At 38.8% G+C, this 25,384-nt stretch overlaps 1 protein-coding gene across 2 annotated transcripts in view; it reads right to left on the reverse strand.

The window, feature by feature from the left end:
• The window catches only part of MET (MET proto-oncogene, receptor tyrosine kinase), a 92,372-nt gene that overhangs the window by 35,381 nt on the left and 31,607 nt on the right, over positions 1–25,384 (reverse strand). For both annotated transcript variants that reach the window (XM_069850912.1, XM_069850905.1), the window contains exons 3-8: positions 21,019–21,210; positions 9,430–9,564; positions 7,857–8,030; positions 2,055–2,215; positions 750–852; positions 420–556 (exon numbers count right to left, since the gene is read on the reverse strand). In XM_069850912.1, the coding sequence (XP_069707013.1) occupies positions 420–556; positions 750–852; positions 2,055–2,215; positions 7,857–8,030; positions 9,430–9,564; positions 21,019–21,210 (902 nt within the window). The remainder of the gene's footprint in view (positions 1–419; positions 557–749; positions 853–2,054; positions 2,216–7,856; positions 8,031–9,429; positions 9,565–21,018; positions 21,211–25,384) is intronic.

Below are 25,384 nucleotides of genomic sequence, written 5' to 3' on the forward strand. Positions count from 1 at the left end.
TAACCTCCACGCAGGATTCACTGGAGACAGACTGGGAGCTTCTGCATGAACAAGAGCTCTTGACAATAGAAGAGAGAAGTCGGAGTGTGTGGGAGTTGGGGTGAGAAAAATGATGGGAAATGGGCAGTTTCCAGTCCATTAGGAGCTGACTTACTACTTCTCTATGCAACCTTTTAATGAGGTTAATAGAAGAATTACAGAATAAACAAGTCTTCTAGGGAACGATTGTCCCTTCTAGGAACCTTTCAGACACCTTAATCTCAGAGTGTAATCCAGAACTGGATGCTTATTGTAGTATCAATTCTCTGATATGCAACAAAAGGAGAAGAGAGCAATGTATGTTTGTGTTTTTTCACTCAAAGACACTTTAATCAAGCCATTTCAACATTAAAGGTATCACTTATGAGTAAGTACATTACCTTTTCAAGGTGCATGGTTTCTCACCAACAAAAATCTTTCTGGATTTGCCACTGTTTAGGTATTTTCCAGCTACAGTTAGCAATGTTCCTCCAGATTTGGGGCCATAGGTGGGTGAGATACTTGTTATTACAGGATTCTGAGGAGGTAAAAGTAAGAACAATGGATTGTTAAATTTCAAAATGTGAACAACATTTATTGGCATTTCCATGAAGTATTAATAAAGCAAATAGGAATATAGAATTACCATATCAGATTAGACTCACAAAGAGTCTCCTTCCAGTTCATATGGAAGCTCATTTTGACAATATATTTTTAATCATAGTGCTTACCACGTATGAAAATGTATTGAATAGTGTTTTGCCATGTCCAACAGAAACACTACTGGATATATTAAAACTTGGATTTTTTGCAGCAGGAACTGTGCATTCCAGCCTTTGGAAAACAAGGAAAAACAGGGGATTAGATTTTTTTTTTCTGGCTTGATCTTCTGTATTAAAATAGAACCACTTCAAACTCATAATAATGGAGGATTCGTACTAAACAAATCATCAATCTGTGTGCATAAGGGGCACTTCAGAAATAACAGTTAAAAGAACTATAGTGTCTTTTATAATACTAAATACAAACACTGCGGTGTTTATACTTAGCCTGGGAAAATAATTTTAGTATATCAAATAAATTGCAGGGAAAAAAAGGCGTGCTAGAGAAGAAAAATACCTCCCATTCAATAGCTTAGTTGGTTTTCAGAATTTTCATTTAATGCCAAATTTTGACAGACAACAGGATTAGAAAAAAATGTATCATATATACAAGTTTGTTGTATATATTTAAATATTACTAAAATTTAAAGTTGGACTTTAGTGGCAGCATGTGTCAATATATTACATTGCATTACATTTACAGTCTCATATATGAGCTAGACTCCTTAAGTCGTCTTTGTTTCCACTCAGACTGTTCAGAGTAGCAGTTAGGAGAGTGCTCAATACTTCTGGAGAGTGACCTTTTCCTGCTATATATATGAAGAGGGAAGCTCTGCCATAATTTGCATGTTGCTTTGGTAGTAGATAGTCATATGCTTTGAACCGAGAGAGGATATTCATTGAACTTACTATTTCTTCAAGAAAACAACTGGAATAAACTCTGTCTTAAACTTAAGCCATTATCCCCCCCATCTCAAATACATATTTTGGAGGAGGAGAGGTGCAGCTGAGGGTTGTAACTCTCTGGATGACAAAATCCTGCATCTTCTCACATTTCTCTCCAGCACCTTCACAGATCAGGAAGATGGAAATGACATAACAGAGCCCTGCAGGATCCTGGCCAAAGGTACCTCTCAACATTTCAAACCTTTGAATAGTTTTGCTCTTGCCAGATCCCAGAGGTGTTGAATAGTATTTAGCAAACAAGCCAGAAAAAGCTGCTGCAGGAGCTATCAGCATTAACTAGATTTAGTTGATCTCCAGTTCAAGCACTTTTTTCTTGGGGAGCAAATCAAACCAAGGGAATGCTTCCTGTTTGAAATTTCAGAATCAGAGATGACACTTACTTATAGACTGAATGTTTATATCACTAAAAAATCCATACTACATAAAGAACACCTGTATAAAAGAACATTCATATTTTAGTGTTCATACCTGTTTTTGTTGCTAGATTTTGCCTCCAGAGCACAGATTTGTCCTCCAATATGGACTACTGTATTTTTTAATTCAAATCTATTATATTTGCTGAATCCAAAGTCCCATCCACACAGTGTTAGTTTTGTCCCACCTTCTAAGGGAGCACTGCTCGGGAGAATCTGTTAAAAAAATATTGCACTAGTTACATCAGGTCTTCTTGAACTTCAAATGGAGTTAAAGAATGTGCAACGGAATAGTTTTAGAAAAGCATTTCTTCTAGTAGACTATGTCCTACCATTCATCTTAATTGTTCTTCACCTTTCATTTGTCACATTATGAGCTTTCTCTGACAGTAGCAATAAATAACAAAACCTATACTAGAAAGCTTTGAAGGATAGTGTTTAGGGGCACTGAACAAGCTGTGCATTGTAATAGACTTTTAAATCCTGCTGTTCTTGTCTTTCACATCTTATTTCTGGCATGTTAAACATACAATGTACTTATTTTGTTAGAAATTGAATGCTGAACACAAAAGAGCTCCAAAATGACCATTTTTTTTGTCAGCTTGATGAAAGTCAGGTTCAGAGTGAAGTAGCTTCAAAGACACCAAAATCTGATATTGCGTTGGCTGTGATAAAGTTAACGTGACTTCTGCTATTCTTCCCTTAAATCTTTTACATTTGGTCACCTCTAATTTCAAGTTAAAAATAAACTACCTCTCAGAAACACAGAGACAATCTATAAAGGAAATGCTTTTTTTCCTGCATATTGTAAATTGTCCTGTAAAATATAACAATGGTGGGAAAAATGTAGGAACACTATAGAAGTCTTCCAAGCTCAGAAAAAGTACTTACTGGCCAGTACCACCAGTAAAAAAAAAAAAAAATCAAAAAACATTGGTTCTGGGTTTATGGGGATTTTTACTAATGCTGCACGATTTTGCAAACGTGTCAGTACCACTGGACAAACAACAGGGAATGAAAGACTAAATTTATGCTTGTGGTCATAGTGCCTAAATGTCTTAGACTTAATGCTTTAGTGATAAGTAATTTTGCCCCTAAAATGCAATACAGCTGTGCCTTTCAAAGGACTCAATTTCATTTTCAAGCTGAAAGGCAAGTGTTTGAGAGATAGTTGGCTATTATTTCATCTGGAAATCCAGTAAGACAGCACATTTCTTTTCAACTCTCTTGTAGTCACACTTCAAGACTCTCACAAATGAACTATTGTAGATGGAAAGGCAGCTGAAGAATACTTCAAAAGAATTATACCATATACTCTATATGGGGAAATTTACTGCCCCCATTAGAAACCAGACAAAGAGTCTGATCTAAAATGCACTGTAGCCAGTAGGAATCTTTCCTATTTTAATGAGCTTTGAATCAGCTCTCAACAAGCAAAGAAGAGCGAACCTATGCACAAGCAGTACTTTTGCACAAATCCCATAAAAAAGGAGTGATGCTCACACAGTCCCCTAACACACAACACTGCAGCGAAGAGCGCAGAGCAGTACTGTATCCTGTGGAGTCTCTGCTGTTCTCAAGTTTAACTTTCCCTTATTTCTTTGGTTTTTTTATCTTCAAAATCTGGATTGACTTCAGATTCTAGTTTTCCACTCTACTTAATATCTCAGCACACTAGCTATTTTTGGAGCAACAAAATGCTAGCAAAAACTTGAATTGCTCTGTGGGGGTACAGGATGTGTCATGTTTTGTACAATAATGCATTGACGTGCGGCATTTGAAGAGTCTGAAATGTAATCCATAAGTTACCAAAATAAGGGCATCAAAATCAGGCTTGACGAGTCATACAGAACAAAAACTGAAGGCATTTCACTGGTTTTGAGTGATCTTATCTGCCAAAAGAGACTTGTGATAGCAGCCCACACGCCTGAATTGAGTGAGAGTGAAAGTATTTACTACGTTCTGCCAGCAAATTTGTGAGACAAGACTTCTATGTAGATAGCAAAAAATAGACAAATCTTATACTTCTTTATTTATGTTCTGCAGAAATTCCTTCAGACTGTTTTTATTAATTTCTTTAATTTTATTCTACTTGTTCTGTACAATGAAACCACTGAGAGTTAAATGTAGCTTCACAGACATTTTCTTGAGAGAGTCGACAGGAATGAATAGTGAACCTCAACTGGGGACTTTCAACTGAGGCAAACATAAGCACCTTTCACAGAAAGGGTCATTGGGCACTGGAACAGGCTGCCCAGGGAGGTGGTTGAGTCACCTTCCCTGGAGGTGTTTAAGGCACGGGTGGACGAGGTGCTAAGGGGCAGGGTTTAGTGTTTGATAGGAATGGTTGGACTTGATGATCCGGTGGGTCTCTTCCAACCTGGTTATTCTATGATTCTATGACTCTATCTTCTGAGTGCTTACATTGTGCAGGTGGTAAAAGAAAGTTAGCAAAACCCGAACCAGTTATAAATGCTGTGAAATTTAGCATTCAAAAGTTCCTATATCAAGGAAACTCCACTGATGAGATGGCGTAAGTCCTGCTGCAAGGCTTGATGTCCTGCTTGTCCTTGCTCCTCTCTGGACTTTGGGTTAAGGGAGATAAAGTTAACTTTTTTCTTTTTGAAAAGTTTTAAGTATTGTGTTTTTCTTTCACTTATATTGACAGCCATTATGCTGATATCCACTCACATGCTTTATAAATTGTTGGAAGAAAGTATCTATGTATCAAAGTTTTAATGGCCCATTAGTTTCAGTTAAGAGGCAAGAATATGTACAGGCCACATATGAAATTTCCAGCAAAACTCCAACCTAAATAGGCAGCAGAAGGTCTAATGTCCTTGATATGTCTGAGATAAAAGCCAGCTAAAATGACTCATTTTAAAAGCAACAGCAAACCATGTCAGGTTTTTAACCACAAGAAAGAATCAAAAGGGAGATCAGTTTATTTCTTCTTTTACACTGTTCACCTTTCAGCGCGACCTGAATGCCACATGCAGATGCCTGCAATTTGTTCCAGCACCAAGTGAGCTCCGAGGAACCTCCTCTGAGTTCCCCAGCAGTGCCCATCCAGGCTGACAAATCATGCCTCCTCGGGGCAAAGGTGACGGCTGGGAGCAGGGTTTGGTGCCAAGGCATGGGGTAGGAGCCAGGCTGTGGTGGGGATGTGTCCCAGTGCCAGACCTGCTGCTCTGTCTTGTAGCTGGGGGGATGCCTAGGCAGAGCTGGAGCTCTGTAGTCCCCACCACCAATGGATCCAAGGAAAAGTGCTTAAAGCAGGGCAGAGAGACAAAGGATCTGCAGAACTTCACAGGAACAGGCTAGGTTTCTTCCCTGCTATCCCTCCTGAGGGGAAAAAATGTCTTTGTTTTTTTTTTCTCCACTGCACACCAGTCTATGTAATAACCTGGGAAAACTTTGTTGGAGATTTTGTTAACGTCTGTTGGACCTGACTTGGAGAAGTTCTGTGTTCCCCTCAGGTTAAAGTGATCGTATGACATATCTCAAGCAATCTGTCCCTCTGAAAGCTGCAAAACATTAGTGGGGAGTTGGGACTGAATTTCAGATATTATGCAAATCAGGTCATCCTCTGTTTGTTAGGAACAAAACAAGCTTGTTTCTCATATTTTATGCATACGAGTTTAAAGACAGATCAGAAGATGATGAATAATCTGTTTTATATTTTTTTCAGTAATAATGTTAAATGTCATGGTCCAGTAGAGCATGAAATCTGTCTTAACAGCTAGCAGTCCAACGGGATTTAAGAACTCAGCTGCATTTTTTGCCTTACAAGCCTTCTAAAAGCAACTTTCTCCAATACGGGCATGCTGTAATTTGAGATTCATTTTAAGATCCATCAGTGCCACAGATCCATATTCATTATGGGGCAGACTGGGCTTGTGCTGAGCAGGCAGGGCTGGGCTGTGTGGGGAAGGGGAGCAGCTGGCTGGCCTCATGCCTGCTCCCACCATCCCACATCCAAGGTGCACTCCCCTGCATGAGTCCTGCCAGCAACTTCAGGGGTGGCCTTGGGGATGCACCTCAGTCTGAGTATATCTGCGTGGGCTCCAGGTGCTTGGTTCTTAAAAATCCTGAGCACGTAGCCTCATAATTGACATTCAAGAGAACTGTAAGAGCTCAGCACCTCTGAAAATTAGAAAGTAATCAGTTGAGACCCTTAGAAATCTTTTTGGAGGCATGGCAATACACAGCCACTGCTGGAAAGATTTGTTGAGAAAAAATATTAAGGGATGTTACTTGTGCTTGAGTTCTAGGAAAGACTAAACAAGCTATGCAGGATAGGTCTGGGTAGCTTGATCCTGCAGAGGTACATAAAAATGTATCGGGGCTAATTTGCAGTGTATTCCTTTGAACTGATGATTCGTAGTCTCATACAAATTAAGGCCAGAAAGGACTATTTGATCATCTAATGCAGACTTCTTGAAATAAATGTGTTCTTGTATAGAATGAAAGTAAACTATTCACATTCTGTACTAGAGATATTTTACATGTCCTTTGCCCACAGGTAAATGTCAATAGAAGGAAAGCAAACACCCCGTACCCCTCCTTTCCATTCATTTTGGGTTTGATTCCTATAACGCTTTACTGTTTGCTTATTGCATTTTGCCTGTGCTCATCCTAAAGTTGGTATCTGAAAGGTGAATGTGGAAAAGAAAAAATACTCTCTAAACATGCATTTCTGGATTTGTTTCTAGATTATTAGCAGTTTGCCAGTCTGCTCTTTAAAAAGTCGTTGTACATGAAATCATCTGCCTGGTTGAAAGCAATACATTACTTATTTAAAAAACTCTTTTTACTTGCTTTCTCTCTGAGACCATAGTGTGTCCAATTTTCATCTCCACTTATAAGCCATATGCCCACAGAGGAAGATGCATTTTTAGCTATATGGTTAAATGGATTAACAAAAGTAAATGGGCATAAATGCTACCACAGAAAGTTTTATGCTTGTCCTTCCCTTGGTTTTCTAGTCTGTTAGCTGCCCTATAGACCTCTGCCTTCACAGCGATGTCACACTTCACACGGGATGATTTGGCTACACGTACAGCCAGCCAATAGGAGTCTTGCATTAACCATAGCTAAATCAAAACAGGAACGCGTCAGTGCAGCTCTCTGCTCACCCATGTAGTTTTGTTCTCACACACTCTTTATGGGCATTGGCTGGCTGGCAGCAGCCTCTGGCTGTCCCTGTCCCAGTGAGGGCCAGGTCTACATGCTTATCCCCCTCAGTGGCAAGTGGTTCCACGGTAACAAGGAACTGAGGAAGGACGTTAGGGAAAAACATCTCCCTTCGGCTGGTGTTTTGGCTCACAGCTCTGTTGCAGAGCTTAGGTGGGGGTACCTTTCCCCACAGGGAAACACCACCCTTTCCTCCATCACTGGAGCCAGCATGGGGATGGATGAGGAGCAGGGAGACCTCCCGCATTGGGTCAGGCTGTGGCAGCTGTCGGCAGAAAGCAATTTCCTCCACCTCCTCCTTTTGAGGAGGGTCTGGGGGGAAGGGTGCTCCTTTTTGTGACTGGCTTTTCCCATCAGAACCCTGCCAGACTGGCTCAGACCCGTGTTGCTTCCCCACCATGAATGCTTTGTAGGGCCAGGGCTCTCCCATGGCAAGCCAGGATGATCAGACAGACCTGTCCACTGTGAGCACCTGAGCCCACAGCATTCAGGGAGAGCACGTGCATCCAGCTAGAGTCTCTATGGACACTAAGGCTGTGAGGAAGTTGAGGAGAGCAGGCACTTAATTTATCATAAGTGCATAAAAATAAACAGTAAATGTCCACAGAGTGCAGGCTGCATTTTTCCCTCAGAGATAAATATAAGAAATCCACTGGTTTACCTCATAAACCTGAGGCAAGCAGATGTCCTGTGTCCAGGTGCTGTCAGGGCACTCAGTAGCCCGGAGGCACCGCTGGCTGCACCAGCCACATTGCATGAAGGGAGGTGCCAGCAGGCACTGGCTGCAGGACCCGAAGTGGTGGCAGCCCGGCCCCTGCAGCGGGATCTTCGTCACCTGTTGGCGGACAGACATGGCACACGGATCCTTTTAATACACATGCTGAGTGGTGAGGAGAGTCGCTATTTATGCAATGCACTGCAGTGCTACTCAGGGTTGAGATGTGCAAGCTGCAGTTCGGCTTCTCTTTAGCTCAGTAATTATAGGATCTTACAAGTAATTTAACTGACACGATTTTAAATTCACTTGGGAGAAACCCTAAAGGCATCTTAATGTTACATACAGTTACTACCAGCATCTGGTGTTTACAGCAAGATAGCATTTTTTGCTGATGGAAAAACAGCACCGTGCTCCTCCTAATTCTGCACTAGTTCCTGGAAAAAAACAGTGGATCTCAGTATGCCTTAGTTCATACATTTGTAAAAATAGGCATGATGGCTGTTTCAACTTTGGCAAGGTTGTATTAGTATCTGTGACACACTTACAGCATGTGACTGCCCATGTACTTGTTGTTTAACACCTACCATCAAAAAATCTATACTATACCTAAAATATGATTAAAATTTATATAATTTTAAATATCAGGATATTTATGATAACAGTCATTCTAAATATACAGGAATTCTTTTTAGTCAAAATATTAAAGCTGGTATATAATTACACTATTATGTAAGTCCATCATACTTCTTTACATTTCAGTACCTTCCTTAAACTTATTTTGGATATTTTCTGGAAGATTGCTCTTATAAATACCTCATGCTTTTCTAGTAAATGATTAATAACCACCTTTACTAATGGCTGTTGGATCTTTTGTGAATTCTTATAGAACTCAAGGGGTCAAATTATTGCTTACGATTATGGTTTAGGATTGTCTGTAATATTTTCTGCTGATGTTTTAAAGTCATTCTGCAATGCATATCTACTCACGACCATAGCATATTTATGACAGCTCCTCAATTTTTATTAACCCTTTGCAGACTACATGCTAAAGCAGTCTTCAGACCTGTGAATACTGACTCCCAATTTTAAACACACCCATGTTAACTCTTGCACACACACCCCTTCTTAAAAAGTTATGATGTTATGACACAAACCAACAAAAGCCAGGAAACTCTCAGCACCATTATTTCCTTAAACCATTGTGTGTTTTTTCTTTGCAAGCACTTGAATTAAGGACAGGGTTTCAGCCTTAAAATTTGCATTTCCTGGCTTTTGTTGGTTTAGATCACAGCTCTTACATTATTTAAACATTTCTCAATATTAAGCTGTCAGTTTGTTTAGTGGGGAAAAAAAAATCTTGGAGGAAACTTGCCTCTCCAATGTTCCCGAGGGAATGGCAAGGCTGGGAGGATACAGAGAATAAAGCAGCAGTGTGAATAGTTGCTCATACTGAAAGTTGCTGTTCTGAAGGAAGATTTACACAGTGCACAGAAGGATTACATTATGAACCACTCACCTTTTTCCCAGTCACTACCAGGGTATAGCCATCATCTGCTAATGAATTTTCGACAACAACTTGAGGAGAGACAGGGTGGGAGTCTAGCTGAAAGCTGACGTGTGGAGCTGTGGGTTCTGACCGGGAAACCACTATCTAAGAAAGACAGAAATTGGGAAAATCAGCAGGCAGTGTGTGACATAAATGCATGCTGCTCAGCAGTCTCATGTTTCTACCACTTCTCGGCTTGCATTAATTACTTTGCACTACGTTGCATAATATTTTGCATAATGTTCCATCATGATCTGATTAAAGCACTATAAAATCTACTTTATTTAACGCAGCAGAATCATGGCAGTTGTAGGATCCTCAAAATACATCATATTTACTAAAGTATGAAGGAGTCATTGCATGTTCCGTAGCCCTTCAAGTTCAGTTATTTAAAAATCAACTGAAAAAAAATGAAGATGGGTCATTTAGTCAGCTCTGCACATTTAAGAAAGAATTTTGCTTACAATGTCTATTTAAAGAATCTTAAAACTCCAGGCCTTCAAAAACCAGATACTTCCATTTATTTCACTTTGGTCCTTCAGTTTGAAAAGTAAACTGTAGCCTGTGTGAACAGTATCTGATCCTGATGCACATGCGACTATTGGAGTGCAAAGCTGGGGCAGGAGCAGGTTGTTGCTGTGAGCAGTGGTACAGAGCTACAAGTACGTGGAGTTCAACTCCCAGAGCTGGGAAGGCAGCTGTCGCTGCAGACAAGTTCCTTGCAAGACGTGGCAAGGCAACTCAAGGTCTGGTTCATGCTGTTTTCTGCCAGAGCAGGGTGTCCAGGATAGAGCACTCAAAGCATTTCTTAAACGACAGGAGACCCGGAGGCTTCTTTGGAAGATGTTCCAAAACAGGAGCTTAATTTAGTTGTCCTGAAGCCCCTGTGCATGATCCCTCTCTCTATATATTGATTTTAGGAGATCTTACGGAGATTAGTCACACCAGCATGAAATTCCCTCACTAGTCATCTCTCTGCATCTTGAGTTACCTAAATACTTCTGAGAATTTGGGCCTATTCCTGCAAACACACGCTTAACTTCACTACTGCAACTTTGTTGACTTTAATGGGATGAGTCATGGCTGTTAAGCACAGGCATAAAGCATCTGCAGATTGGGGTGGATATTTGATAGCAAGATTTTACAGGCTTGAGCCTGCGATCCAGTAGGATGTATGCTCAAATGTGATAGCATCAGGCAACAAAGGCAGAGGATTGTTTACATGAGGGTAGATCATGTTCATGTCTCAAAAGCTGCATCACATGTAGTTTACTTAAGGAATTTAGATAATCAACGTTTGCTGAGAAGTTGAGATTCAATGGGGTTCATTATTTAAAAAGACCGAAGCCCTTCTGGAAATAACTTGTATGTCAAATGTTTAATTTTTCATGATAATGAAGCTTTTCTTCTGACTCCAAAGGCAGCATCAGAACAGCTAGGACATTGACTTACACGATTTCACTGGCTTTTCACACTGCCAAGGTCTTTCAGCAAGATGGCTGACTCCAAAACTAGACTTAGAGATGCTGTAATTACAGCTGATGCTTTGTTGTAATTCAAGACTTAAATAAAATATATGAGCAGTTAATTCATGGCGGTAAGTGCTTCGCATCCCACAAGTATTTACAGTTTGGGGTTATAAGAGGTTTTTTCCTACTTTTAAATGAAACTGGCTTTGTTAAAGACTTTGCTACGGGTTTGTTTCACAGTACAGAAAGTGTAGCTTTTAGAAATCAATAAGGTCTGATCATTTTCTGTGACACAGAAGTATGGTCTCTGACTCAGTGTATTAGGGCATGAGCTCTGTTTTTGTATTCAGGACAATGAAAAATAGAATGAACTGCAAAGCTGCATGAAAAAGTTTGATTAATGTTAGCATTATGGGGAGAGGTAGCACCACAGCTGCAAATACCTTTTTAGTTGATCATTAGCCATGTCTCATCTTGAATACCCACTGCTATAAAATGCTAAGAATTCTTTTCTATCATTAATCCAGGCTTTCTCTTATTGCCAAGCATTCTTTCTGATTGAGCCACAGTGTTAACCCTTTAAACACAACTGTGTCGAGACCTCAGGGTGACACATGAAAATTTGGATCCCATCTTTACAATCCTAGAAAAATTACTCAGTACTTCAAACACTGACTGACCTTTATTTTACTGAGGCTGATAGTCAAATCACCTGCTCAAAGCCCAAGTGAATAGACTTTGACCTCATGACACGCAGGGAGCTCAAATTACACTTCCTTACTCATTTGAGACTATGAAATGAAAGTTTGGAATTTGCTTAGAACTAATCTACCAGCCTACAGTGCTGTTTTAACAGATACTAGATGCAAAAATACTGGTTTTGGTCTATATAACTCTGCAGTTTTTGCACGCATCGGCCCAGTCCTTGAAATTCTATCTTACCCTTATCCAGCATAATCCTGAAGAAATGGGCAATCTGAAGACAGCTTCTACAGCAGGAAGAAGAGACCACTTAGGCCTCCTGTGTCATTTTTAGAAACCTCTGATTTTTATTGCTTGAGACTGGCTGGTATGTGTACAGTGTGCCTTTAATCTGCTGTGGACACACCACTGTACAGTGGCAACTTCTACCATGGAAATGTTTCAGTAGTATAGAAGGATTTCTCTTTACACAGATAATAAATTGCTGGCTTGTATTTTTGGCTGGGGTATTTTTGTGTTGGGTTTTTTTTTACATTTTAATAATTAATTTAATAACCAAGCATTTCTCTGCAGTGTAAGAGAAATGATATATCTATGTGCCTGCACTCAAGCAGTTATGAGAGAGGGAAGGTCTTGCACACATAAATATTGAATAAAAGAGAAAAAACAGACTTTAGCAATAAATGGTCAGTCTTTGAAATAGTGAGAAGTCACTATAGGTGCTGCAAGGTGTCTGTGCTGTGGTTGGAAATGTGTTTGAGTAGTCTAGGGACAAATTTTTGAGATGATCTGAAGGTATTCAAGGAGGACAGACTATGAAGAATGACAGAAGGACTTTACAAGACAGGATGTCAAAGTAATAAAAAGGCAGGTAAAATGCAACAAATAACATGAATTTAAAGTGTATATGATAGATAGTCCCATAAAAACATCATTACACTGCTCAGCAGCTTCCAAAATCCCCCCCAACACTTAGAAATCATTAGTAAAGGATTAGGGAACAAATTAGAAAACATTCTGATATCATCTGAATTCATGGCTTACCCAAACCTTGAATTTTCTGTGCAGTTCTGGTTGCCTCATGACAAGAAGAGTGTATTAAAATGGGAAAAGGTTCAGAGAAGACTAACAAAGATGATCGAAAGTCTGTAATGAACAATGACTGCACAGGGCAGGTGTGGAAACACTATGAAAAAGGCATACAGAATCATGAGTGAGTAGAGACGACCAGTCACTCTCTTCTAAAAGTACTAAACACCATCAAAAGAGAAAAGTAAGAGTCAGGTTCAAAGCAAACAGAAGACTAAGACTCCCTAGCCATACCTGATGACCATTTGGCTCCTTGCCAAAGGATGTGAATGCAAGAGGAATACACATTCAAAGGGAAATTCGACATGTAGATGGAAAGAGCTAAACAGACAAAACCCAATAGCTCAGGAAATCCCCAGAATGGAAAACAGTGGAGGCACGAAGCAGAAGGTATTATGTATGTTGACTGGGTCCCTAGGCATTCACTTGTCACCACTGTTGGAGATAGAGCACTGAACTAGATGGACCCTTTGCTTAAACCCATGTGGCTCTTCTGATGTTCTTACAAATAACACTTCTGAGAATCACATTCTTTATCAGTACCTACAACCCCAGACATACTTCTCAAAGTAAACACAATATTTCTCTATTTATGAGAAAAACAAAAAAGTACGCGGTCTTTCAAAGCAATTCAAAGTACTTCCATGAAGATAACAACCAATAGTTAATTCATGAATATATTAACTAATATATACTTTACACTGGAAGTCAATGATCACTTAGGTCCATGAACATTAAAATAATTAATTTAAATATTCTTTCATTGCCATCAGCTATTATTAATTTAAGTAAAAAGATTTGACTCTAGGTTCATTTATGCACATTATGGTAAATTAAGACTGTAATAACTTGAGCTGAAAAACAACATGCAACAGCTTCTTTTGAAAATCATTCTGATGCTCAGTTCTGCTAGTCAGCAGGATTGGATTACAAATGTTACTGTCTGCATGTTGAAATATCTTCTGCAAAAAATGAGAGGCCTTCTAAAAGCAATCCCATCTAAGTATCATATTGTTATTTTTTCCATAGATGCCTGGCAGGTGTAGGCCATTACCCAGCAGAGATAGGCTCAGGGTTAACTTTATTGTGTAATGCCTCAAATGCCCTGGGATATGCAGCGTAGCCTTGCAAAGGGCACATATGTAGCTCTGTAAATGCTGTATATCATTCTAATCCATGGAGAATATGATGGATCTCGTCCGAAGGGTGTAAGCTTTTCTACTCAAATTGAATATTAAAACATGTGTGCTCTGAAAACAGTTATTTGGCACCAGGTGTTAATTTTAATTTGACTATATGGATTTTGCATTATGCAATAGCTGATATTTTTTTCTGGGAGCATCAAGATACATTCTTTATCGCAGATAGAACTGCTATTATAAAACTGTTATATACATAAAAAATGTTACTTATGTAGACTTTGCCAGAGTTTTCTGTTAGTTCAAAAACAATACAGTGGGAAAGATTGCAACTATTCACATTCCTACAAATGCATATGTGCATAGTTTGCATTTAGCTTTAAATAGGTCAGGCAACCAGGCAGTGGGTTCTGAGGACAGTCTTTCCAGTGACTCCATGGGCAACCCATTGCTCTTTCCTCCTTCTGGGTTTGTAAAGTTTGAAGTCTGTGCTCACGTATTTCTTGACCTCTTCACACTTGCTTCAACGCGGCTTGCCGCTTGCACTGGTGGGTTTTGAAACCACGCTGCTTGTCTAGTAGGACTGGAACTAGACGGAAAGATGTTCGATCGGTTCAAATGTGGAAATGGCTTCCAGGATGCTGTGGTATAAACTGGATTTGAATGCTGAAAGATGCAAAGCTCTGCATCTTTGCTCTGCATCCACTCATGTTGCTCACAGGCATCATGGCTTTGAGCCTTGATTCCTGGAGAGGCGAGGTCTTGCCACTTTGCTGTTTGCAAGAGGAGAGCAATGCTGAATTCTGGGCCAAATTTTTTCAAGCCTTGACTGCACTTACAAATCATAAGCAGATGTGATTATTTTTGTCTATACTAATTTCTGTAGTATGCATTATGTTCCCTGGCATGTAATCTACTAAAGCAGCTAAACACATGCTAATTTCTTTCTTTTCAGGCAAATGTGATGTGTGTGTCTGTGTTAAAGTTTGGTAGTGGTGATGTTTGTTTTTAATCATAAGTATTCCTGGGAAATGAATGTGACTATCAAGTTTTCTGTCTACTTCGATGTGAAAGACAAGAGGTTTGTGCTCAGCATCTGAAGGTTTCCCAGGCCACTGATCTGTGAGAGCTCAATCCCTATTCTTCATCAGACAGAATCAGGGGCACCAAATGAAATTATAAAACTAGTGCTTAAGGAAGCCCCAAAGGAAGCTCTTCCTTTTTCAAAACAGAATTAAATTATGGAAGTCATTGTCACAGTGTACTGTAGAGGGCAAAACAACAATAATTTAAAAATAAAAAGCAAAATTGATGGAAAATAATTCCGTAAAGGATTATTAATCACCAGCAATGGGTGCGATTTCCAGCTCAGGGAATCTCTGGGCCAGAGTGCCAGAAGCAGGAGCGTACTGGAAGAAATATCACTGTGTGCCTTTATTTGCTTCATATCTCCCCCTTTTGCACCTTAGCCCCTACCATAGATAGGAGACTGTGCTCCTTGAACCCTTATCTTGACCTCATACATCCTTTCTGAGTTAAAATATGACTAAAAATACTGGCATATAATGGGTCCCCAGAATAAGGCACATTATTATTCTGTATTGTTTTGTGTCTAAGAAGCACAGAGAGGCCCTGAGAAGGGTGAGTAGCCTGTTCTGTGATGTGCTTCACTCTGACAATGCTTGTCTGTGCCATCACGCTTTGGTTCTCGTGCCCTAAGCCATTTTCAGTCCAGAATCTGTTCAGACATGAGAGTATGTGACCATGTTTTGCTAACACTTGGCATCTCAGCTAGAGCTGGCTCATGTCCAGCTCTGTTGGACAGGACTGCAGCCAGCATGTGGCTGACTGCATCTCAGGGTGCATATTTATCCATGGGAAGATCCTTTCTTTACCTCCAGGAGCAATCCTCCTGCCCCGTGAAGATGGAAGGGCACATGGGGAGCTCCTCACTCTGCATGCAGCCCAGTGTTGCCCTGCTGTGCACTGAGTTTCACTCTTATAGTTAGAAAGATGAGGTGGCCTTGCTGCCAAAATGGCATTTAAAGACAATGGTTGCCCATAGTAGCGGTAAAACATACAGTGAAAACTTCTCTATCCCTCTCTTTCTCAAGAAGGTCACCAACAAGCTGTGCATTTGCTTGGGCTTTACCTCGGTGAGGCCAGCTTCAAGTATAAGGAGCACATGCAGTATTCTGCTTCCTAACATAAAGTTATGCCGAAAACCAGCCTCTGCGTAAGTCAAAGACATTGGTTTCTTGTTCATTGTTAAGGCCAGACCAAATGTGAGCTTTTCAGAATAAATCTGCTAAAACTTTCCCATATTCCACTCTCCCCAGGGCTATCAGAAAGATTTCCCCTTCCTGGAGAACTTTGCTCTTTTCTTCATCACTCAAAAGTCACCCTCTGAAATAACACCAAGCTCCAGGCAAAAAAACCCCAAAAAACAACAAAACACCAAAACCCACAAACCCACCTTGGAACTGAACAAAATTAGAAGATATTTTATCTCAATATATCACAGTGGTTTGGTTTTTTTTTGACAAACTACAATTTTGCAAAATACTGGCTGGTAATGAAAGTGTCTTTTTCAGTCGTGAGTCATATTCTCAGCATAGCATCTTGGGCTCCACTGGAGTAAAGCTGATTTACACCAGCTGAAAATCTGATTCCCCAGCTACAGTAGTGTGACTGGGTGCTGTTTTCTAATCAAATAACCACTGTGAAATACCTGATTCACTTTGCATCCAACAGCTGTACTTTCAGCCTGTTGTTCCCAGTCACACTCTGAAAACAAGCACAATAAGAAACACCGAAACAGCTGCAACTTCTCCACAGAATAAAAAAAAGGGGGGAAAAAAACTTGTTGTCAGGCTGCAGCTTAGGAAGGAAGTAAAATAATTTTTCTTTTCTGTCTCATGCATGTCAGCTGTCTTAGAAAAATTATTACTGCTCTGTTTTGTAACAGAAACTCCACAATATTTGGTAAACTACAAACTCCAAACTATTCATGGCCAAATACAGATTTAACATTTCTAATTCAGCCAAAACATGCTCAATATGTCAATGGGCTGCAATTGCTCTCCAGGAGTGCTTTGGAATTCACCTCCTGGCCCCAATTATCCTCCTTAAAAGAACTCATGAATCTTCTGCATTTGGAGCATCCAGATCAATTTGAATTTAGTTTCAGATTTTGGCTGGAAAAAAATAAACATTTATAGAAAGTCTTTCCAGTCTTAGTGCTTCCTAGAGCTGTTTAATTGAGTAATTCTATGCAATCAAACTAAAAGCACAAGCAGAAAAACAACAGGTGACTATTCCTTCATTGTGTAAAACATACCTGCTGTTGTATTTTGAAAATTACTTTCTCCTCAGGTGATTTTTTAAAAAATAAGCAAACACAAGCTATATTCTGAGTTTGGTCATTAGCACAGTTTTGATTGGTAATGCCACAAGCTTCACTGGAATCACTTGTAAAGATAGGAACTATTCATTGTGATATATCTCTAAACACATCAAAACGCCAGTGTCAGGTAGCTATTATCTACAGAAGGAAAAACTATGCTCTTAGAAACTACATGTTAAACCTCCTGTTGACTCTTCCAGCAATGCTATGCTATAGTATTGTGGTAAAGAGAGAAAAATGGATGGAGATGGAAAGAGAGTCAGAAGTGAGAGCTTGGTAGGAAGGCAGAAAGTGATAAAAAGAAGAAAGTGCAAAAGGAGATGAAAGACAGCAAGAAAAAGGAAAGAAAGGAAAGGAGAATCAAGTGGCTGGCTGCTCATCAAGTATAAGCAAATGTAATGGGAAAATATGAAAAACATTTTCAAATGAATTTCTTTCAGGTTGAGTATCAGCAGCTTGCTGCTACACTTACTGGCATCCACAGTGCAGGTTTGGATCTTCAATTGAACTTAGGTGGCATGATCCCATGTTTTAAACATCTTTTTTTCCCACAAAATGTTTCTTAACTATAAAGGAAACCCTAAATTAATATAGAAAAAATGTGAATAAAATGTTTATTACTTTCACCAAGCTGTTTCATATTTGGGCACCTCAGGGTGCAGTTGTCAGAGACAGAGGTATTATGCTACTATTTCCTTTAATCTCACGGATGACTGCTAACGCTGAAATTTATTTCACAAACTAAATTGTCTAAATATGGTAAGGTTTGGTATTTCAAACAGGATACAAGATGAACTGGGGCTGAGCTGATTTTCTAATTTTAGAAACCTATATATGAATATTTTTTCTTTTGCTTTTAAATAGTTGGCATGAAAATATGTTTGCAAGATACTAGTACAATATAATCTATATCGGCAACTGAATAACTACAAGTTACAGGTGGACTGCATAGGAGAATCCAATATTTGCATGTATAGAGAGCTAAAAGTATGAGTGCAAGTGACTGCAAGTACAAAAGTGAGGTGTGTAATAAGTGAAAAAAATGAGGATTCTTTGCAAGATGTTCCAGTAGGTTTGTGAATGAAACAACAAAGAACATCATTGCATTTCTTTGCTAAAAATGTGGGGAAGTGTTTGGAGATATCTTTTTGATAAATTAAGTCATTGTTAGGTTATCCTGGTATTTTTTAACCCATTTTACTTCAGTAATGGTCGTTTAATACTTCAATTTTTAATGATCTCCATCTCATTACAGTTAATAGCTATATTTCCATAGAAACACTGCAAATCAGCTTTGGTTGGGCATTTGCTAATGAACATGTTTGAAAGCATTTCCTAGATAACTATTAGCGAAGAAAAAAAGAAAAAAAAATTTAATGTAAGTGAACATTAAATTCTGTAAAAAGCTTCATCTGCTGTATCTTACAGATCTAGTATTCCTTCCAAGATCACTTTAAAGGAAAAATAAATACTAACCTTTTTATTTGGAGGTTGCATCATTAAATGTAGTCAGTGTGCTTATTCTGCTGGTTACACCAGACCCTTACAGAAAAAGCTCCTACTTATGAGCCCAGTGCTGACTTCTCCCTGTACCTCAAGCCTGTCTAATTCAATTATAAGAATATTTCTGCTAATGGCAATGTGCAGTTTTCACAATAGTCTTTCTTTTGATCTGTAACTGAACCTCAAATGGGAAATGTATTTGGAAAATATTTTAATTGTTCCTTGAATTGGGCAAATGTCTGAATGAAGTGTGTGGTGCAGGACTTGAATGAATAATTTAAAGAATGTTATGAATAAAAATAATGCTGCCTTGCGCTTTCCACCAAGCCTCCCTAAGAGCTTTGTGACAGTACTGAAGAAATGTCATGAGTAAGACAGTAGTTGTTATTAATTGTACTTTGTAGATAAGGAAACAGCTTCAGAAAGGTTAAACAAAATGTTCATGTTTGCTGTGTGAACTGGTATCTACGTTTAAGAACAGAGCATCGGTTGCTCCTGTGCTCAGCATGTAGCTTTTAGCAGTTGCCTTTCCTGCACTGAAGACAAACTGCAGTTTAAAGTCAACAAGGATATCATGGGAAGTTCAGGTAAAACTGGCAGGGCTGTCACTCTACTTTTTGTTAATTTCCTGTCTTTTAGGGGGAAAGAGAAATGTGGTTTTCTCTGATTTTCTCCAGTTTTTCATCTATCCTTTGTGGTAAATCACTTTGACATCCCTCCCTGTAGGAGCATTATAGATTTTGCATTATGGGCAGTTTCTGTGTCCAGTTTGTGCAGAACACAGAGGTGGAGTTATAGAATTCCCTTTGTTCAAAAAGGGTGCCAGTAGTGGGTTAACAAATGCTGGGGACAATATGTAGCCTGCTTAGTATATGTGGCAAGGACAGAGAATGAGAAGGGAGAGAAGAAAGGAAAGACTTATTAGATAATATTATCTGATGACTTACAGGGCACAAAGATTTTTATGAAAAGGTGCAAGCGCCCAAGTGTTTTCTAATGGAAGATTTGGGGAAACGGGAAAGCTGGAAGGGCACAGCAACTTATGATGGCAAAACTCATCAGGTTCCAGTTAATGATGGTTGGGGGACAATACTACTAAATCTGATCACTCTCTGAAGTGTACAGAGCAAGGACTAAAGATTGCCAGTACTTCAGGAGGCAAATAACACTGGCAGAGTAAAAGGACACAGGTTCTTGGGTGCAAGAAGGATTCAGGCTGAGATGTACATCCAGGCTGGACCCTACTGGCATCTGGAGAATCCAAGGTCTACAAGGTGGTTATTGCAGGATGACAATGCTTGAAATAAGATCAGTGAATAAAGGAAGCCCTTGGTACTTTCAAAGTATTTTGTCTTCTGATGTTTGATTTTTGACTGACAAATTTTTAAAAGATTGTTGGCTCTATGGGTTAGATTTATTTTGTTAGTCACCTACAAAGAAGTCATGTAGTGTAATCTACCTGTCTAGATTAGTTATGTGCTCAGTGGAGGAAGACAGAATTCTCAAGAGGGCTATTTACCACTTATTATGAAAAACTTGATTTAAAACAGGAAGAATTGCTGTCCAAAAAGAGGAAAGTGAGAATGAGCAAGAGCCCAAGAATCTAAGATGTGCTCAGAGAGACTTGTAAGTAGGTGGAGGAGGAGCTACTCTCAATTCTACAGCTGCGAGTCATAGTCTATGGGTACATTAGTAAGTAATTTAGTGGCAGAAGAGTGGATCAGTACATGGAAACAACTAGTGCCAAGGCTCCTGCTTTTGCACTATAAACTGTCCTGGCATTGTACTTTGAACTAGGTTTAATCTGATCCTCTAGATGAAATGACCAAACAAGGTATATCTCTGAAATGGTCTGAAGAATCGATCACTGTTTCAGACATCTCTGCCCCAGCTAGGGCTGGAGCATATTTAATGTATATCCAAGACATAGCTTTCAGTTTAGTTTCCTTTGGAAGAAATCTAGTTTGTATGGACCAGAACTGTTCTGTGAACGGAACCAACTGGACTAAGTAGAGATCATGGAAGAATTTGCTCCAGAACCATTGCACCAAACCATGAAGCCCAAGTAAAGACTTAAAACACTGAATGTTCCATTAAACCCTTTGTTTATATTGCAGAAGCTCAGTTTTATACAGCAATTTCAATTTTCTAATCCCCTGTTAAACTGGGGTAATACTGTTCCTTGCTTTTCACCATCCTGCTAAACTCCAACAGTTTTTTTTTATTGCGAAGGTGTCATAGTAATATTTACCTGCATGAAACGGCCCTCTGAAGTTCCCAAATTAGCAACAGTAAGGTTCCCTTTGGTGAAGACAGATATTGAAGTTAACAGGACACTGTTGAATTGGCCCATGAACAAGTCAACCCTCTGCAAAGGAGTCGTAACTTCTAAACGATATTCATCATCTTGTGCTCTGCAATATGAAGCATTTCTTGAAAAAGCCTGTAAGAAAATGAAGTACAGATGAGTGCTGTCTTTACGAGTAGGAATAGATCTTTGTCAGAATGAAGTCATTTAGCACAAATGCATTTGACCAAAAGTATTTTAAAATGTTTCAAACTTAATTGCCTCATCAGTTACGATGTTTCATGAACAAGGCAAAGACTTCTTAATGTTATGGGAATGCTTCTTTCAACTTTTTTTTTTTATTCTGTCTGTTGGGAATAAAATCATAGGGTCCTTATTTAACCAGATGATATATATATATATATGAGCACATAAATCAAGGTATCGTCTTTCTTAGTGACTTCTGTAATGTTTCTTCTCCAAGAGTTTCAGAATTCCTTGACTGCAGAGTCTACCCACACACACACCTGCTCCTAAAACAGCTATTCCTAGAAAATTAAATATAGCTGACTTTTTAACCTTTTTTTGCACTAAAATAAAGATTTTCAATATTCTTCTATTTCTAATCTATTTTCACCACATTTTTTCACTGATAAAACAAAAAAGAGGGGAAAAAGATGGAGAAAGAGAAAAAGAAGATAAATCAGGAAAAATATGTTTCTGATTGTCTATTTAAATGAAACCACAGGGAAACCAGATTTTTATAATTACTTAGGCTATTCTATTGATCAGCTATTGCTTGTGCACTATTTTGTCCAATCTATATATGTCTTGAGTGCACTACAATAGTTGCTGCATTTGCAGGGTTTCCTCTTTCAGTCTGGGAATAGAGATTACGTGTTTTTAATTTTCATTGGAAAATCTCTTAAACAATATGCTTTAAGTTATCTCTTGAGAAGAATATAACCTGCTGTCCTGGCAATTCAATAGTAATCTATTAACTGATAATTCCATTACTATTGATACTACATCATCTGTTTTGGTGAGATCGTACACATAATAACCAGAACCCCCCCTAAAGGATTATAACCACTTTAAATTCGGAAGTCATGTAGCATATTCCCACTCTGACATACTTTCTGAATAAACAAGTAGGGAGATTATAAAGGATCGTATGATGGTTCCCTCCATTAAAATCAAAAGTGGTTTGTTTCTACTAAATTATTTACTGACTTCTTTTTGTTAGGGATATGATTTTTTTTTAAAAAAAAAATTGAATTAAACCTTTTACAGACAGTCAGTCTTTCCACATCAATAGATCTGCATCATGCCCTTAAAGAAGATGTAGGAGTAAAATTCTGCTCTCTTATTTTCTTGATTCAGATGTTTTTCCTTCTACTACTTATAATCAAAGCACTACCAGAAAGCAAGCAATGAACAAACAATTTCTTGATGGCTTAAGTCTGCTGAATTCTAGACAAAAAACTAGGCATTGAAAATGCTATTAACAAAATGTTCGACCTAATAGTTCAGTCCTTTGCTGTTAAATTGTAAAGTTTTTGAACTGTGCACAGTAACTTTACTAACAGGTGAAGTTTTCTGTTATCTGTTAGGAGCTGTAGTCAGCTGTACTGCCAGCTTTTCTCTAGATGACCTGTCAACTTACTGTATTACTTATGTAAAAAGAGCAAACGAGTAACTGAAAACATTGTGCACTGCCTAATGATACAGGAAGAAGGCTTCCAGATTAGAGCTCATACAATGAACTGTCATTGAATACACTTCAAATATTTTTAATTTGACTGATCAACGAGGGACAAATATAGGTTTTCTTTGCTCTGGCCACCAAAGAAGCTAAAAGCTTTTTTCTTTTGCACACATATCCTATCCAGTCTAAAAGCATTCCTTAAACATTTGTGCAAAGATTACTCATACAATGACTATGAATAGTTCAAGTGCAGAATGAAGTACAGTTTTCATGCTTTTTGAAACAAGGCAGATTTCTGAATTTACCCTCTCCCATCTTGGGATCTCTGCTCTTTGCTGTAACTCCTTTTTTTCCATGAGCAAATGACTTCGGGGAGAGAAGTTTCTGTGCTGACCTTAAAAAAGTAGTGTAGTCATCCTAGAGACAATTTGAACATCTTGACACACTGCATGAAACCCTGTCTGAATTCTTTTTTAAAAATGGCTAGATTTTCCTGGGTGTCTCAACAGTTTTTCTAGAGTCCTTGAAGTCAGTTCAGCCACAAGGTCAGCTCAGCCTTCCTCAGAGATCTTGTAATTTTGGGTATCTGCCCAAGAACCTGCAGAATGTTCCACATATGGTGCTCTTGAAACCTGGCGCTTCATGGATTAACCATAATGTAAGGTTAGCTGTTTAAGAAATACGAAGGCTTTGATCTTTGAGTAGAAATGCAGAGATTAAAAGGCTACTTAGAAAACTAAAGGAAGATTGATAACATGGCAAATATTGGCAAATAAGCTATTTTAAATTAACTCTTTGAAGCCTGAATCTCTCCCTCCTTCCCTCTCTCTCAGCACACACGTAAGTATTCATTTGGCTGTCAGTGTGGAAAATTAACTGATGCCAGATGATGCACTCTGGATATTATGCCAAGTTCCAGTGACAAATCACACAACTATTGAAATGGACGATTAGAGACTGGGTAAGTACTTGGGTCGGGCTATATTGTTTCTCTTGTAGGATGAGAGATACCAACTGGATGTGTGATTCACAGTGAGATCTTTGTGAAGCTGATGTATGTGTGCCAGTGGAATGCGATGCAATGTAGGCAAGGCCTGCTTTTTAGCCATGTCTGGAAGGGTAGGAGATAACCAACGTTATCTTGTTTGTTCGCAGGGGAAGTTGTGGTGTTTCAGAATTTAACCTGGATTCGGTCCACAGAAGTCTCTAGACATCATTTTACTGGGCTATCAGAAGCTGTCACTGTTTAGCAGTTAACTGATGATTTACATATCATATTCCATGAGCATAAAAATATTTCAGAGTTGCACATTTGAAGCCAAAACTGCAAAAGCAAGAAGGACAATTTAAAGCCACCTTTAAACATCTCAAAAAATACTTAGGCTGGAGTCAGAACTGATCATAGAGTCAAGTCTCTAGTTTGAAGAACTACACTCAGAGGTAAAAAAAATAATCAAAATTTTAACCAAAGACTTTTTGAGAGCTTTTCTACTATTTGCAGCAACAGTAGTCTAGAGAAACACCTCTCAAGGCTTGTCTTTCTAGAACTGGCCAACATCTGTTCTTCTTAGTTAAGTGCAGTGCTCAATTAGGAAGTGATATTATGTGTAATATCTTGATATTATGTTTAATGTCTTGAATAAACTAGGAATTAATGACTTAATCACTGCAGCACATCTAACACTGTCTTGTGTGCAGCTTGGAGGAAATCATTAAGATGAAAATTTAATTTGACAAATTGGAGAAATGGTCTGGAAGTAACTAGGCAAAATTTCCTAGTGTCAACTGTAAAATACTAGAGTTACGAAGGAGAACTCAAATGAAAGCAGGACTAAGCTGGAGTCTCTTTTCCTGCTGGTTTGTTTGTATGACTTCTAACTTGTTGGCTGTCAGGAATCAAATTCCTAAGTATCAACTTCTGTTTTCAGCTACAGACTGGAGGAATCTCCCTCAAGAGAAATCGGCATCCACAAGTGCCATCAACGTTTCTCCTTTGAGCATTTCTCCAGCATAACATGGGGCAGGGGGAAATAAGCTACTGCTAAACGAGTGGGATCCTGATATCTGCAAATGGCAAAAATAATTTTTCAAATGAACTTCTGTAGAGTGAATAAATGGATGATTCTACATAACAGATTTATTCCCAAGCCAATTAAAAACTGAGATGGTGTATGACTTGCTTATCTTTTTGGTTGTGGAAGTCAGTGAATTAAAATGAATAATAAAACTACAGTTTGCAGCGATGTGTCATACTGGAATCAAGCACATAATGGTGGAGAATTTATGTGAACAGCAGTCTCTAAACAGGAAGAGTAACTGTAAGGAACACAAAAGAACCACATCAGATTTTCCTCTCTATATATTCTTGTGTACAATTGGATTTTCTGAGTAGTCTGCAGTACTTCTCTTCAGGTGAGAAATGCCCTCCTCTCCATGTGAAATACAAGAAGTGAAATTCTGGCCCCAGTAACTCAGCAAAGCCAGGATTCACTTCATGCCTGAGACAATGACTGCTTCCCAGTCCCACATAAATAAAAGTGAGGGACATCATAAATTTAGCTTGTCTATCATTTTTATCTTTGAAAGCAATTAATCCTTAAATTTCATAAACCTCATAAATCT

The sequence above is a fragment of the Phaenicophaeus curvirostris genome, chromosome 1, assembly GCF_032191515.1.
Source record: "Phaenicophaeus curvirostris isolate KB17595 chromosome 1, BPBGC_Pcur_1.0, whole genome shotgun sequence".
Lineage (NCBI taxonomy): Eukaryota > Metazoa > Chordata > Aves > Cuculiformes > Cuculidae > Phaenicophaeus > Phaenicophaeus curvirostris.